Source organism: Heptranchias perlo, unplaced genomic scaffold, assembly GCF_035084215.1.
Source record: "Heptranchias perlo isolate sHepPer1 unplaced genomic scaffold, sHepPer1.hap1 HAP1_SCAFFOLD_134, whole genome shotgun sequence".
NCBI lineage: Eukaryota > Metazoa > Chordata > Chondrichthyes > Hexanchiformes > Hexanchidae > Heptranchias > Heptranchias perlo.
In genome coordinates, this window is record NW_027138580.1 from 517,747 (window position 1) to 532,765 (window position 15,019).

The window sequence follows — 15,019 nt, forward strand, 5'->3', positions numbered from 1 at the left end:
CACCAATCTCCTCCTGTCTGATATAAACCAATCCCAGTCACTGACACCAATCTCCTGCTGTCTGATGTAAACCAATCCCAGTCACCGACACCAATCTCCTCCTGTCTGATATAAACCAATCCCACTCACTGACACCAATCTCCTCCTGTCTGATATAAACCAATCCCACACTCACTGACACCAATCTCCTCCTGTCTGATATAAACCAATCCCAGTCACTGACACCAATCTCCTCCTGTCTGATATAAACCAATCCCACTCACTGACACCAATCTCCTCCTGTCTGATATAAACCAATCCCAGTCACTGACACCAATCTCCTCCTGTCTGATATAAACCAATCCCACACTCACTGACACCAATCTCCTCCTGTCTGATATAAACCAATCCCAGTCACTGACACCAATCTCCTCCTGTCTGATATAAACCAATCCCAGTCACTGACACCAATCTCCTCCTGTCTGATATAAACCAATCCCAGTCACTGACACCAATCTCCTCCTGTCTGATATAAACCAATCCCAGTCACTGACACCAATCTCCTCCTGTCTGATATAAACCAATCCCACACTCACTGACACCAATCTCCTCCTGTCTGATATGAAAGTGGAATCTTTCAGACACTGAATTATAGATTTTTGTACCAAAGATTAATTTGGGATTGTTGTGGGATGTTAATAATTTTATTGTGAAATAATTTCAGCTGAGAGTCCCTGAATTAAGGGGAAAGGTCACAGACAGCAGGTCTTAAAGGGACACCGCGGACACGACAAATTATCAATCAGCTCTCCTCTTATATTAGAAGGAACGAACTATTTGCATTTATTCGGTGCCTTTCATGACCTCGGGACAGGCAATTAAGTACTGTGCTATAATGCAGGAAACGCGGCAGCCAATTTGCGCACAGCAGGATCCCACAAACTGCAATGTGATAAATGCCCAGATGATCTGTTTAAGTGATGTTGGTTGAAGGATTAATATTGGCCCCAGGACACCGGCCACTATTTCAAAGAAATTGGCACCTCCGATAGTGCAGCACTCCCTCAGTACTGGCACTGAGCGTCATCAGGGGCTCCACATACCGTGCGTTTAACACAAAGCTGATTTATTTGTCACATACACAGAACATTAAACTCCAGGCCAGTCATAGGGATCATTAAATGAACACGGTTCAGTCCTGGACGTGATTAACAGCAGCAGAATCCGACCCCTGCGGTCAAGTGTGAACTTGCTGGTGCCTCAGCAGGTAGGAGGACCGGGTGAATCCCTTCCCGCACACGGAGCAGGTGAACGGCCTCTCTCCCCTGTGCACTTGCTGGTGGGTCAGCAGGCTGGACGATCGCTTAAACCTCTTCTCACAGTGAGTGCACCTGAAGGGCCTCTCGTCCGTGTGAATGCGCTGGTGGATCAAAAGCTCTTCCGAGCTGCGGAAGCTCTTCCCGCAGTCAGAGCAGGTGAAGGGCCTCTCGTCCGTGTGAATGCGCTGGTGTCTCAGCAGGCTGGACGACTGAGTGAATCCCTTCCCGCAGTAAGGGCACCTGAACGGCCTCTCCCCGGTGTGAATGCGCTGGTGTTTCACCAGCTCCTCAGAGCTTTTAAAGCCCTTCCCACAGTCGGAGCATTTAAAGCGTCTCTCGTCGGTGTGAACCCGCTGGTGCGTCAGCATGTTGGAGGACTGAGTGAATCCCTTCCCACACACGGAGCAGGTGAACGGCCTCTCCCCGGTGTGGCTGTGCCGATGAGTTTCCAGCTCCGACGGGTAATTGAATCCCTTCCCGCAGTCCCCACACTGATACGGTTGCTCCCCGGTGTGGCCGCGTCTGTGCCTCAACATGTTGGATGATTGGCTGAAGGCCCGTCCACACAACGAACAGATGTACGGTATCCTACTCTTGTGATTGGTGCTTTCTCCTTCCGCATTCAAAGGCCGACGATATTCAGGTCCTGATGAATCGAGGGACTCGGTCAGATCTTGACGTGAGGTTTGGTTTGAGTTTCCCGTCTGCAAATACTCCCCTTCTAACATCCTGTAAAAAGGAGTTTACCAAAATTCATCATTGTGAACACAGGATAGAAATTCAGAGCAGACAATTCTAGTTTCTGTGGAACATTCTCTCCTCTCTCATTCCTCCCTGTAACTCCAGAACAATTGTATCACGTGATTATCAATTAGTGTTAATTGTATTCAGATGGTGCATATCAATTGGGAACTCTCCTGTATCCATTTATAAGAGAGCTGATCAAGGGTGTGGTGTGGAGCGTTGTGAATAAAGGCTTGGAAGCAACTGAAGACCAGGCTCCAGTATTCCATCCCTCCCCACCGGGCTATCTGACTTTATGCACGGCAGCAGAGGATGGCTGACTAAAGGTGGAGGTTGGAAACTACGATGTCTGTTGAAATACCTGCCCCCACGGGTAAGAGGGGACACTGTCCCTTTAAATTCAAACATAATGGAAAGAGGGGGACTGTAACTTTAAAAGAAATACTTGCATTTATACAGTTCCTTTCATGAACTCAGGACGTGCCAAAGCCCTTTACAGCCAACCAAGTACTTTTGAAGGGTCGTCACTGTTGTAATGTAGGAAACACGGCAGCCAATTTTGGGCACAGCAAGATCCCACAAACATGAAGTACCATAAAAGCAGGTAAAAGTGAAACAGTATTCCTTTAACTATCACCTATGCTGTATCGTTAAGAGCCTGACCCTCCCAGCAATACAATCTTTGTCAAGTGCCAGAAGTTAATGATGAAACCCCAGAAAAAAAAATGGTTTTCCACACAAATATCTGTTGCAGTCACAGAGTTTTAAAAATCTGCTCTTAGCCAGAACAGAGAAGATTCATAAACGGTTCCTTCTTGCTATGTTGTAAAAATAATACAGCTCTTTGCAAAAAAAAAAATAAAACAAATATTCAGTTTTCCCCAACTCAGAACCTGATAGGGGAGCCCAGGTCTGGAAACACCGAACTTGATACCGCAAATCCCCACCCCTCCTAAAACACGACAGGTCACAGGAGCACCACTTGCTCCGCCCTCCAACTACTTTTCCCTATACCGATTGGTCCATTGCATCCGTCAATCAAGTCACGCCTGCCATTAGGTTGATCAGTACAAAAGAGGAGGGTCTCCAACTGAAACGTTAACTGTTCTCTCCACAGATGCTGAAGGTTTCCAGCAGGATCTGTCTTTGTTTCACTAAAAGACACGTGATGAATGTATACCTCAGAATCACAGGCCTCAATCTGCTTGGGAAAGAATTAGAAAATAGGAACAGAGGAATTGATGGACCAAAAAGGACCAAGGTTCATCGAGTTCGTCTTCTACCATCCTGGTAGTCGCAAGATACAAAGCAGCCCGCTTGATTGGCACCCCATCCACCACCCTAAACATTCACTCCCTTCACCACCGGCGCACTGTGGCTGCAGTGTGTACCATCCACAGGATGCACTGCAGCAACTCGCCAAGGCTTCTTCGACAGCACCTCCCAAACCCACGACCTCTACCACCTAGAAGGACAAGTGCAGCAGGTACATGGGAACAACACCATCTGCACGTTCCCCTCCAAGTCACACACCATCCCGACTTGGAAATATATCGGCCGTTCCTTCATCGTCGCTGGGTCAAAATCCTGGAACTCCCTTCCTAACAGCACTGTGTGAGAACCTTCACCACACGGACTGCAGCGTTTCAAGAAGGCAGCTCACCACCACCTTCTCAAGGGCAATTAGGGGTGGGCAATAAATGCCGGCCTCACCAGCGACGCCCACATCCCATGAATGAATAAAAAAAAATTGATAAGGTGAGGAAAACCCCCAGTGGTGGAGAGCATTGGGAACCATAGGCCCAAAGTCACCTGTTCCTCAGAAGCAATGCTGCACTCACCACAGGTCAAGTCTTAAATTACTCACACACTGTATCCCAAATTATCTTTTTTTTATTCGTTCATGGGAAGTGGGCGTCGCTGGCAAGGCCAGCATTTGTTGCCCATCCCTAATTGCCCTTGACTGAAAGAAATTTTTATCCAATTTGCATTTGAATGCTTTATAGACAGAGCTAAGCGATTCCACAACCAACGGATCAGATCAAAGCTCTGCAGTCCTGCCACATCCAGTCGTGAATGGTGGTGGACAATTAAACAACTAACGGGAGGAGGAGGCACTGCAAACATCCCCATTCTCAATGATGGTGGAGTCCAGCACGTGAGTGCAAAAGACAAGGCTGAAGCATTTGCAACCATCTTCAGCCAGAAGTGCCGAGTGGATGATCCATCTCGGCCTCCTCCCGATATCCCCACCATCACAGAAGCTAGTCTTCGGCGAATTCGATTCACTCCACGTGATATCAAGAAACGGCTGAGTGCACTGGATACAGCAAAGGCTATGGGCCCCGACAACATCCCAGCTGTAGTGCTGAAGACTTGTGCTCCAGAACTAGCTGCGCCTCTAGCCAAGCTATTCCAGTACAGCTACAACACTGGCATCTACCCGACAATGTGGAAAATTGCCCAGGTATGTCCTGTCCACAAAAAGCAGGACAAATCCAATCCGGCCAATTACCGCCCCATCAGTCTACTCTCAATCATCAGCAAAGTGATGGAAGGTGTCGTCGACAGTGCTATCAAGCGGCACTTACTCACCAATAACCTGCTCACCGATGCTTAGTTTGGGTTCCGCCAGGACCACTCGGCTCCAGACCTCATTACAGCCTTGGTCCAAACATGGACAAAAGAGTTGAATTCCAGACGTGAGGTGAGAGTGACTACCCTTGACATCAAGGCAGCATTTGACCGAGTGTGGCACCAAGGAGCCCTCGTAAAATTGAAGTCAATGGGAATCAGGGGGAAAACTCTCCAGTGGCTGGAGTCATACCTAGCACAAAGGAAGATGGTAGTGGTTGTTGGAGGCCAATCACCTCAGCCCCAGGGCATTGCTGCAGGAGTTCCTCAGGGCAGTGTCCGAGGCCCAACCATCTTCAGCTGCTTCATCAATGACCTTCCCTCCATCATAAGGTCAGAAATGGGGATGTTCGCTGATGACTGCACAGTGTTCAGTTCCATTCGCAACCCCTCAAATAATGAAGCAGTCCGAGCCCGCATGCAGCAAGACCTGGACAACATCCAGGCTTGGGCTCATAAGTGGCAAGTAACATTCGCACCAGATAAGTGCCAGGCAATGACCATCTCCAACAAGAGAGAGTCGAACCATCTCCCCTTGACATTCAACGGCATTACCATCGCCGAATCCCCCACCATCAACATCCTGGGGGTCACCATTGACCAGAAACTGAACTGGACCAGCCATATAAATACTGTGGCTACGAGAGCAGGTCAGAGGCTGGGTATTCTGCGGCGAGTGACTCACCTCCTGACTCCCCAAAGCCTTTCCACCATCTACAAGGCACAAGTCAGGAGTGTGATGGAATACTCTCCACTTGCTTGGATAAGTGCAGCTCCAACATTACTCAAGAAGCTCGACACCATCCAAGATAAAGCAGCCCGCTTGATTGGCACCCCATTCATCACCCTAAACATTCACTCCCTTCACCAACGGCGCACTGTGGCTGCAGTGTGCACCATCCACAGGATGCACTGCAGCAACTCGCCAAGGCTTCTTCAACAGCACCTCCCAAACCCGCGACCTCTACCATCGAGAAGGACAAGAGCAGCAGGTACATGGGAACAACACCACCTGCACGTTCCCCTCCAAGTCACACACCATCCCGACTTGGAAATATATCGCCGTTCCTTCATCGCCGCTGGGTCAAAATCCTGGAACTCCCTTCCTAACAGCACTGTGGGAGAACCGTCACCACACCGGACTGCAGCGGTTCAAGAAGGCGGCTCACCACCACCTTCTCGAGGGAAATTAGGGATGGGCAATAAATGCCGGCCTCGCCAGCGACGCCCACATCCCATGAATGAATAAAAAAGAATTGATAATGGAGTTGTTGACTAATCATAACATTCAATCTCTTATCAATTAGTCTCCAACAGACCCAAACATGAGGTGAGGAAAACCCCCAGTGGTGGAGAGCATTGGGAACCACAGGCCCAAAGTCACCTGTTCCTCAGAAGCAATGCTGCACTCACCACAGGTCAAGTCTTAAATTACTCACACACTGTATCCCAAATTATCTTTTTTTTATTCGTTCATGGGAAGTGGGCGTCGCTGGCAAGGCCGGCATTTGTTACCCATCCCTAATTGTCCTTTACTGGAAGAAATGTTATCTAATTTGCATTTGAATGCTTTATATACTAACTGCTCCCACCGTCTCCCTCGGCAGCCTGTGCCCATAGATTGAGCACTCGCTCCCTGAAATATAATCAGAATATGAAAGTACAACCAGTACCTGCTTCAATTCGATAACCTGTGTTGGAGATTTCCCGCTGCGACGGTGAAAAAGGACAGACTTTGCTCCCATCCCGGGCGTGCGGCGCTTCAATTCGTTTCCATGGCGGTCATCCTTACCCAGAAACCCCCGCGCCGTAGAAAGCGCCCTATCGGTCTGACGGGAGGCGAGTGCGCAGGCGCAGTCTCTGTCCCGAGCATGCGCAGTGCGGGCCGTGGCAAGAGAAGCTTCGAGAGGTAGGAGCGGAGCGGCGCGGCGGCCGAGTGCGGGCCTAAGGCCCGGAATGGCCGTGCCCGGGAAAGGGGAGAGAGCGCGGATCGGTGCAGGCTTCATAAACAACCGAGGGCCGGAACACATCAAACAGTCTCGGGCCCTCGCTCCTCCTCCGCCCGCACCCCGGGGCCCCGGTGATTCTCCTCACTCGCTCCGGCCGCCGGACTCTCCACAAGCGGCTGGAGCCCAACCCAGCGCACCCCAGGATGCACTGCGGGTCCCCGCCCACGTGGTGTGTGGTGGGGGAAGGGGCGCATGCGCGCTGAAACTATCGCGGCGGATAGAGCGGTTTCTGGCGCGCTGGGCATTGTGGGTACTAAGGCAGCCATTGATGCGGACCGCGGTCAGCGAAATTTTTTTTTCGCACCGGTCGGCTGGAAACGCAGGCAGGTGGATTGGGAGCCGGCGGGCGATCCGGACCCTGCCGAGCTCCCGGCGTACCCAACGGGTATCCAAATCAAACCGAGAAGAGATTGGGTTAAATACATAGCAACCTCTCCTGGGCGACGTGGGGCTATCTGAGTCCAGTGGGGTCCAATAGTCTTCATCTGAAGCTCTCTTATGATTGATACGAATTATTCAGGGTGTATTTGAAATGGTGCACTTGATGGCTAGTTACCATCACCGTGTATATCGGTATAACCTCCTTCAGCGCAACAGCCAGCCTCAAGAGATCCCTGTTCCTCTGACTTCAGCCTCTTTTGCATCCCCTGCTGCCATGCTTGCAGTCACCTGCTCCCACTCTCTGGAACAGCCCCCAAACCCTTCCTTTTAGACCCTCTTTATAATTCCAACATCACTAATGACCTGGTCATTATCACATTGCTGTTTACGTACAATTTCCTGCAACAGTGATTACGGATTTACAGCTCAGAAGGGACAAGAAAGAAAAGAATGTTCCACGGGAATTGTATGTTTTTGAATTTCTATCCTGTACTTACAGCGCTGACTTTTGTAAACTCCTTTTGACAGGGTATTAGAAGGGGAGGGTTTGCAGACGGGAAACTCACGTCGGGATCCGACAGAGCCGCTCGATTCATCGGGACCTGTCATGGAAGAACAAGGCGCCGATCACAGCAGCGACAGACCGTACCCGTGCTCCGTGTGCGGACGAGCCTTCAGCCGATCGTCCAACCTGGCGAGGCACGAGCGCAGCCACGCCGGGGGGCAACCGTGTGACTGTGCCGACGCCGAGCAGGGATTTCCGTGCCAATCCCAGCCGGGAAAACATTGCCACAGCCGCACCGGGGAGAGGCCCTACACCTGCTCCGTGTGCGGGAAGGGATTCACTCAGTCCTCCCACCTGCGGACACACCAGCGCATTCACACCGGGGAGAGGCCCTACACCTGCTCCGTGTGTGGGAAGGGATTCAATTCTTCCTTTCACCTGCTGAGACACCAACTGGTTCACACTGACGAGAGACCTTTCGGATGCTCTGACTGCGGGAGCAGCTTTAAAAGTCCCGAGTTGTTGTCCCAGCACCAGCGCGTTCATAGCGAGGAGAGACCGTTCGGTTGCTCGCGATGCACCAAGAGGTTCAGACGACCGTCCAGCCAGCTGACGCACCGGTGCACTCACGCTGGAGACAGGCTGTTGACCTGCCCTGTGTGCGGGAAGGGATTCACTCGTTCATCCCACCTGCTGATGCACCAGCGTATTCACACCGGGGAGAGGCCGTTCACCTGCTCCGTGTGTGGGAAGGGATTCACCCACTCGTCCAACCTGCTGAGACACCAGCGGGTCCACACCGGGGAGAGGCCGTTCACCTGCTCCGCGTGCGGGAAGGGATTCACTCAGTCCTCCAACCTGCTGACCCACCAGCGGGTTCACACCGGGGAGAGGCCGTTCACCTGCTCCGTGTGCGGGAAGGGGTTCACTTGTTCATCCTACCTGCTGACCCACCAGCACGTTCACACCGGGGAGAGGCCGTTCACCTGCTCCGTGTGTGGGAAGGGATTCACTCAGTCCTCCCACCTGCTGAGACACCAGCGTACTCACGTTTGACTGCAGGGGTTGGATTCTGCTGTTATTGCTGCTGTTAATCACATCCAGGACTGAACCATGTTCATTCTGGTAGTTTCTGCTGATGTTAATTACCCCTATCACTGGATTTTATCCTTCTCAATATGTGGCAAATCAGTCAGCTTTCTTTCAGACTCTGTGTCGAGTCTTTGATGTCTCTAAGAGCTGACTGGTGACTTGTTCTGGACATTCCCAGTCCCTCTGTAGCTGTGACTGGGTGAGAAGATAGTGGGTTTATCTTACCTTTTGGGTGAATGGATGTCAGTGCTGGGGAATGGGACATTTTATCATTCAGAGCGCCGAGTCTCAGTGTGATGAAAACAGGTCTTTTTCTGTCTGTGATGAATTTTTTAAACTTATATTTTGTGTTGCTGGAATCAGCACATAAGGTATTTCTCCAAGGAAAACCCAACAGTTCAGTTCCAGACAAGCTGCCTGCGGTGTCCTTCATCAATGCAAATTGATAAAGCGAAGGACTTTAGTAAGTTCCCCGTATCGATTGGCTGCTGTTCACGTCTTCAATGACCCCAGTCGAAGATTGAGGAATGACTGTTTGTTCCAATGTGTTCCCTCGAGTATAAAAGATCAAGGGGTGATCTGATCGAGGTGTTTAAGATGATTAAAGGATTTGACCGGGTAGATAGAGAGAAACTATTTCCTCTGGTTGGGGGGAGTCCAGAACAAGGTGAGCAGAACCTTAAAATTCGAGCCAGGCCGTTAAGGGGGTGATGTCGGGAATCACTTCTTCACACAAACGGGAGTGGGAATCTGGAACTCTCTCCCCCAGAAAAGCTGTTGAGGCCGGGGGACAACTGGAAATTTCAAAACTAAGATTGTTGATTTTTGTGAGGCGAGGGTATTAAGGGTTATGGTACCAAGGCGGGGAGATGGAGTTAAGATACAGGTCAGCCATGATCTAAGTGAATGGCGGAACAGGCTCGAGGGGCCGAATGGCCTCCTCCTGTTCATGGGAGATGGAGTCACCTCTTGCTTTTCTTTCAGGGTCAACCTGGGCCCGTTTACAAGCTGCCTGGTCACAGAGCAAAGCCTCAGCCTGGGCAGTGCCTTTGACTGACCCGCTGTGTCTCAGAGGTCAGGGACCCTGATCGGCTGGAGCCCTCTGTGATGGACAGTTGATTGGGTGGGGAATTTGCTCTTGCAGGAATTGAATTGGCAGTCCAATGTCGGTCTTTTCAGTCACAGTCAGGGCGTCAGTCTCGCAGCCAGGGGGCTGAATGTGTTTCACAACACGTGTCGTCCTGGCAAAGGTAAACGGATCAAGAGTGTGGCTGGAGCAAGTGAACGGTTGTCTTTAGAGAGAACAACCCTTTGTTATTGTCGTGTGGAGGAACGGAGGGAAATCCATGTGTTACACTGCACACTGTTCGTTACTGCCCACATAATACAAATAAACCTACTGGTTGGTTCAAAGCTTGTGCCTCTAGTTAGTATCAGTGTGAGATATATTCCAGGAACCAGTACTAAGAGTATGGGCTTCCTGTTATGATCACTCGAAATGTGTGCACTCCAGATCCTAGGGGCCGTGAGGTGCACTTATAAAGTGACCAGTGATGCTGAATCTGATAAAATATCATGGGTATTAACCCAACAACAATGACAGTTAGCATCAAACACTCCCAGGGCAGGTACAGCATGGGTGACATACAGAGTAAAACCCCCTCTACACTGTTCCATCAAACACGCCGGGGGCAGGTACAGGGTTGGATACAGAGTAAAGCTCCCTCTACACTGTCCCATCAAACACTCCCAGGGCAGGTACAGCACGGGTTAGATACAGAGTAAAGCTCCCTCTACGCCGTCCCGTCAAACACTCCCAGTGCAGGTACAGCACGAGTTAGATACGGAGTAAAGCTCCCTCCACGCCGTCCCATCAAACACTACCAGGGCAGGTACAGCACGGGTTAGATACGGAGTAAAGCTCCCTCTACGCCGTCCCATCAAACACTCCCAGGGCAGGTACAGCACGGGTTAGATACAGAGTAAAGCTCCCTCTACGCCGTCCCATCAAACACTCCCAGGGCAGGTACAGCACGGGTTAGATACGGAGTAAAGCTCCCTCCACACTGTCCCATCAAACACTCCCAGGGCAGGTACAGCACGGGTTAGATACAGAGCAAAGCTCCCTCTACGCCGTCCCGTCAAACACTCCCAGTGCAGGTACAGCACGGGTTAGATACAGAGTAAAGCTCCCTCTACACTGTCCCATCAAACACTCCCAGGGCAAGTACAGCACGGGTTAGATACAGAGTAAAGCTCCCTCTACACTGTCCCATCACACATTGCCAGGGCAGGTGCAGCATGGGTTAGATACAGAGTGAAAACCCCCTCCACACTCTACAATCAAACACTCCCAGTGCAGGTACAGCACGGGTTAGATACAGAGTAAAGCTCCCTCTACACTGTCCCATCACACATTGCCAGGGCAGGTGCAGCATGGGTTAGATACAGAGTAAAGCTCCCTCCACACTCTACAATCAAACACTCCCAGGGCAGGGACAGCACGGGTTAGATACAGAGTAAAGCTCCCTCTACACTGTCCCATCACACATTGCCAGGGCAGGTGCAGCATGGGTTAGATACAGAGTAAAGCTCCCTCTACACTGTCCCATCAAACACTCCCAGGGCAGGGACAGCACAAGTTAGATACAGAGTAAAGCTCCCTCTACACTGTCCCGTCAAACATTCCCAGGGCAGGTACAGCACGGGTTAGATACAGATTAAAGCTCCCTCTACACTGTCCAATTAAACACTCCCAGGGCAGGTACAGCACAGGTTAGATACAGAGTAAAGCTCCCTCGACACTGTCCCATCAAACACTCCCAGGGCAGGTACAGCACGGGTTAGATACAGAGTAAAGCTCCCTCTACACTGTCCCATCAAACACTCCCAGGGCAAGTACAGCACGGGTTAGATACGGAGTAAAGCTCCCTCCACACTCTACAATCAAACACTCCCAGTGCAGGTACAGCACGGGTTAGATACAGAGTAAAGCTCCCTCTACACTGTCCCATCAAACACTCCCAGGGCAGGGACAGCACAAGTTAGATACAGAGTAAAGCTCCCTCTACACTGTCCCGTCAAACATTCCCAGGGCAGGTACAGCACGGGTTAGATACAGATTAAAGCTCCCTCTACACTGTCCAATTAAACACTCCCAGGGCAGGTACAGCACAGGTTAGATACAGAGTAAAGCTCCCTCGACACTGTCCCATCAAACACTCCCAGGGCAGGTACAGCACGGGTTAGATACAGAGTAAAGCTCCCTCTACACTGTCCCATCAAACACTCCCAGGGCAGGTACAGCACGGGTTAGATACAGAGTAAAGCTCCCTCAACACTGTCCCATCAAACACTCCCTGGGCAGGTACAGCACGGGTTAGATATGGAGTAAATCTCCCTTTACACTGTCCCATCAAACACTCCCAGGGCAGGTACAGCACGGGTTAGATACAACGTTCATGGGATGTGGGCGTCGCTGGCGGGCCGGCATTTTATTGCCCATCCCTAATTGCCCTCGAGAAGGTGGTGGTGAGCCGCCTTCTTGAACCGCTGCAGTCCGTGTGGTGACAGTTCTCCCACAGTGCTGTTAGGAAGGGAGTTCCAGGATTTTGACCCAGCGACAATGAAGGAACGGCAATATATTTCCAAGTCGGGATGGTGTGTGACTTGGAGGGGAACGTGCAGGTGGTGTTGTTCCCATGTGTCTGCTGCTCTTGTCCTTCTCGGTGGTCGAAGTCACGGGTTTGGGAGGTGCTGTCGAAGAAGCCTTGGCGACAACTGAGTGGCTTGTTAGGCCATTTCAGAGGGCAATTAAGAATCAACCACATTGCTGTGGGTCTGGAGTCACATATCGGCCACACCGGGTAAGGACGGCAGGTTTCCTCCCCTAAAGGACATTAGTGAACCAGATGGGTTTTTACGACAATCCGGTAGTTTCATGGCCATCATTACTGATACTAGTATTTTAATTCCAGATTTTTATTTAATTAATTGAATTTTTAATTAATTGAATTTAAATTCGCCAGCTGCCGTGGCGGGATTTGAACTCATGACTCTGGATTTTAGTCCAGGCCTCTGGATTACTAGTCCAGTAACATAACCACTATGCTACCGTACCCAATGTAGACTAATATATAATGTGTACAGCACTATTACTAGACTAATAATATGTGTACAGTACTGTATTACTAGACTAATAATATATAATGTGTGCAGCACAGTATTACTAGACTAATAATATATAATGCGTACAGTACTGTATTACTAGACTGATAATATATAATGTGTACAGCACTATTACTAGACTAATAATATGTGTACAGTACTGTATTACTAGACTGATAATATATAATGTGTGCAGCACAGTATTACTAGACTAATAATATATAATGCGTACAGTACTGTATTACTAGACTGATAATATATAATGTGTACAGCACAGAATCCAAAGAGCTTCTACAAATACATAAAGGGCAAAAGAGTAACTAGGGAGAGAGTAGGGCCTCTTAAGGATCAACAAGGTCATCTATGTGTGGAACCACAAGGGATGGGTGAGATCCTGAATGAATATTTCACATCGGTATTTACGGTTGAGAAAGGCATGGATGTTAGGGAACTTGGGGAAATAAATAGTGATGTCTTGAGGAGTGTACATATTACAGAGAGGGAGGTGCTGGAAGTCTGAACGCTCATCAAGGTAGATAAATCTCCGGGACCTGATGAAATGTATCCCAGGACGTTATGGGAGGTTAGGGAGGAAATTGCGGGTCCCCTAGCAGAGATATTTGAATCATCCACCACTACAGGTGAGGTGCCTGAAGATTGGAGGGTAGCAAATGTTGTGCCTTTGTTTAAGAAGGGCGGCAGGGAAAAGCCTGGGAACTACAGACCGGTGAGCCTGACATCTGTAGTGGGTAAGTTGTTCGAGGGTATTCTGAGGGACAGGATCTACAGGCATTTGGAGAGGCAGGGACTAATTAGGAACAGTCAGCATGGTTTTGTGAGAGGAAAATCATGTCTCACGAATTTGATTGAGTTTTTTGAAGGGGTAACCAAGAAGATAGATGAGGGCTGTGCAGTAGACGTGGTCTACATGGACTTCAGCAAAGCCTTTGACAAGGTGCCGCATGGTAGGTTGTTACATAAGGTTAAATCTCATGGGATCCAAGGTGAGGTAGCTAATTGGATACAAAATTGGCTTGACGACAGAAGACAGAGGGTGGTTGTAGAGGGTTGTTTTTCAAACTGGATGCCTGTGTCCAGCGGTGTGCCTCAGGGATCGGTGCTGGGTCCGCTGTTATTTGTTATTTATATTAATGATTTGGATGAGAATTTAGGAGGCATGGTTAGTAAGTTTGCAGATGACACCAAGATTGGTGGCATTGTGGACAGTGAAGAAGGTTATCTAGGATTGCAACGGGATCTTGATAAATTGGGCCACTGGGCCGATGAATGGCAGATGGAGTTTAATTTAGATAAATGTGAGGTGATGCATTTTGGTAGATCGAATCGGGCCAGGACCTACTCCGTTAATGGTAGGGCGTTGGGGAGAGTTATAGAACAAAGAGATCTAGGAGTACAGGTTCATAGCTGCTTGAAAGTGGAGTCACAGGTGGATAGAGTGGTGAAGAAGGCATTCGGCATGCTTGGTTTCATTGGTCAGAACATTGAATGCAGGAGTTGGGATGTCTTGTTGAAGTTGTACAGGGCATTGGTGAGGCCACACTTGGAGTACTGTGTACAGTTCTGGTCACCCTATTATAGAAAGGATATTATTAAACTAGAAAGAGTGCAAAAAAGATTTACTAGGATGCTACCGGGACTTGATGGTTTGACTTATAGGGAGAGGTTAGACAGACTGGGACTTTTTTCCCTGGAGAGTAGGAGGTTAAGGGGTGATCTTATAGAAGTCTATAAAATAATGAGGGGCATAGATAAGGTAGATAGTCAAAATCTTTTCCCAAAGGTAGGGGAGTCTATAACGAGGGGGCATAGATTTAAGGTGAGAGGGGAGAGATACAAAAGGGTCCAGAGGGGCAATTTTTTCACTCAAAGGGTGGTGAGTGTCTGGAAAGAGCTGCCAGAGGCAGTAGTAGAGGCGGGTACAATTTTGTCTTTTAAAAAGCATTTGGACAGTTACATGGGTAAGATGGGTATAGAGGGATATGGGCCAAGTGCAGGCAATTGGGACTAGCTTAGTCGTATAAACTGGGCGACATGGACATGTTGGGCCGAAGGGCCTGTTTCCATGTTGTAACTTCTATGATTCTATGTATTACTAGACTGATATATAATGTGTACAGCACTGTATTACTAGACTAATATATAATGTGTACAGTACTGTATTACTAGAC

The 15,019-nt window shown here is 49.4% G+C and overlaps 2 protein-coding genes across 2 annotated transcripts; one reads left to right on the plus strand and one right to left on the minus strand.

Moving 5' to 3' along the window:
* Nucleotides 1-793: 793 nt before the first annotated feature.
* Nucleotides 794-6,836, minus strand: LOC137308587 (zinc finger protein 34-like). The gene is made up of 2 exons (XM_067977205.1): nucleotides 6,350-6,836; nucleotides 794-2,027 (listed from the first exon to the last, which is right to left on the minus strand). The coding sequence occupies exon 2, from the start codon at nucleotides 2,024-2,026 to the stop codon at nucleotides 1,217-1,219; it is 810 nt and encodes a 269-aa protein (XP_067833306.1). The 5' UTR covers nucleotide 2,027; nucleotides 6,350-6,836; the 3' UTR covers nucleotides 794-1,216.
* On the plus strand, nucleotides 6,553-10,076 carry LOC137308582 (zinc finger protein 774-like). The gene is made up of 2 exons (XM_067977196.1): nucleotides 6,553-6,854; nucleotides 7,595-10,076. Exons 1-2 carry the CDS (start codon nucleotides 6,829-6,831, stop codon nucleotides 8,625-8,627), a joined length of 1,059 nt encoding a protein of 352 aa, XP_067833297.1. The 5' UTR covers nucleotides 6,553-6,828; the 3' UTR covers nucleotides 8,628-10,076.
* Nucleotides 10,077-15,019: the final 4,943 nt, after the last annotated feature.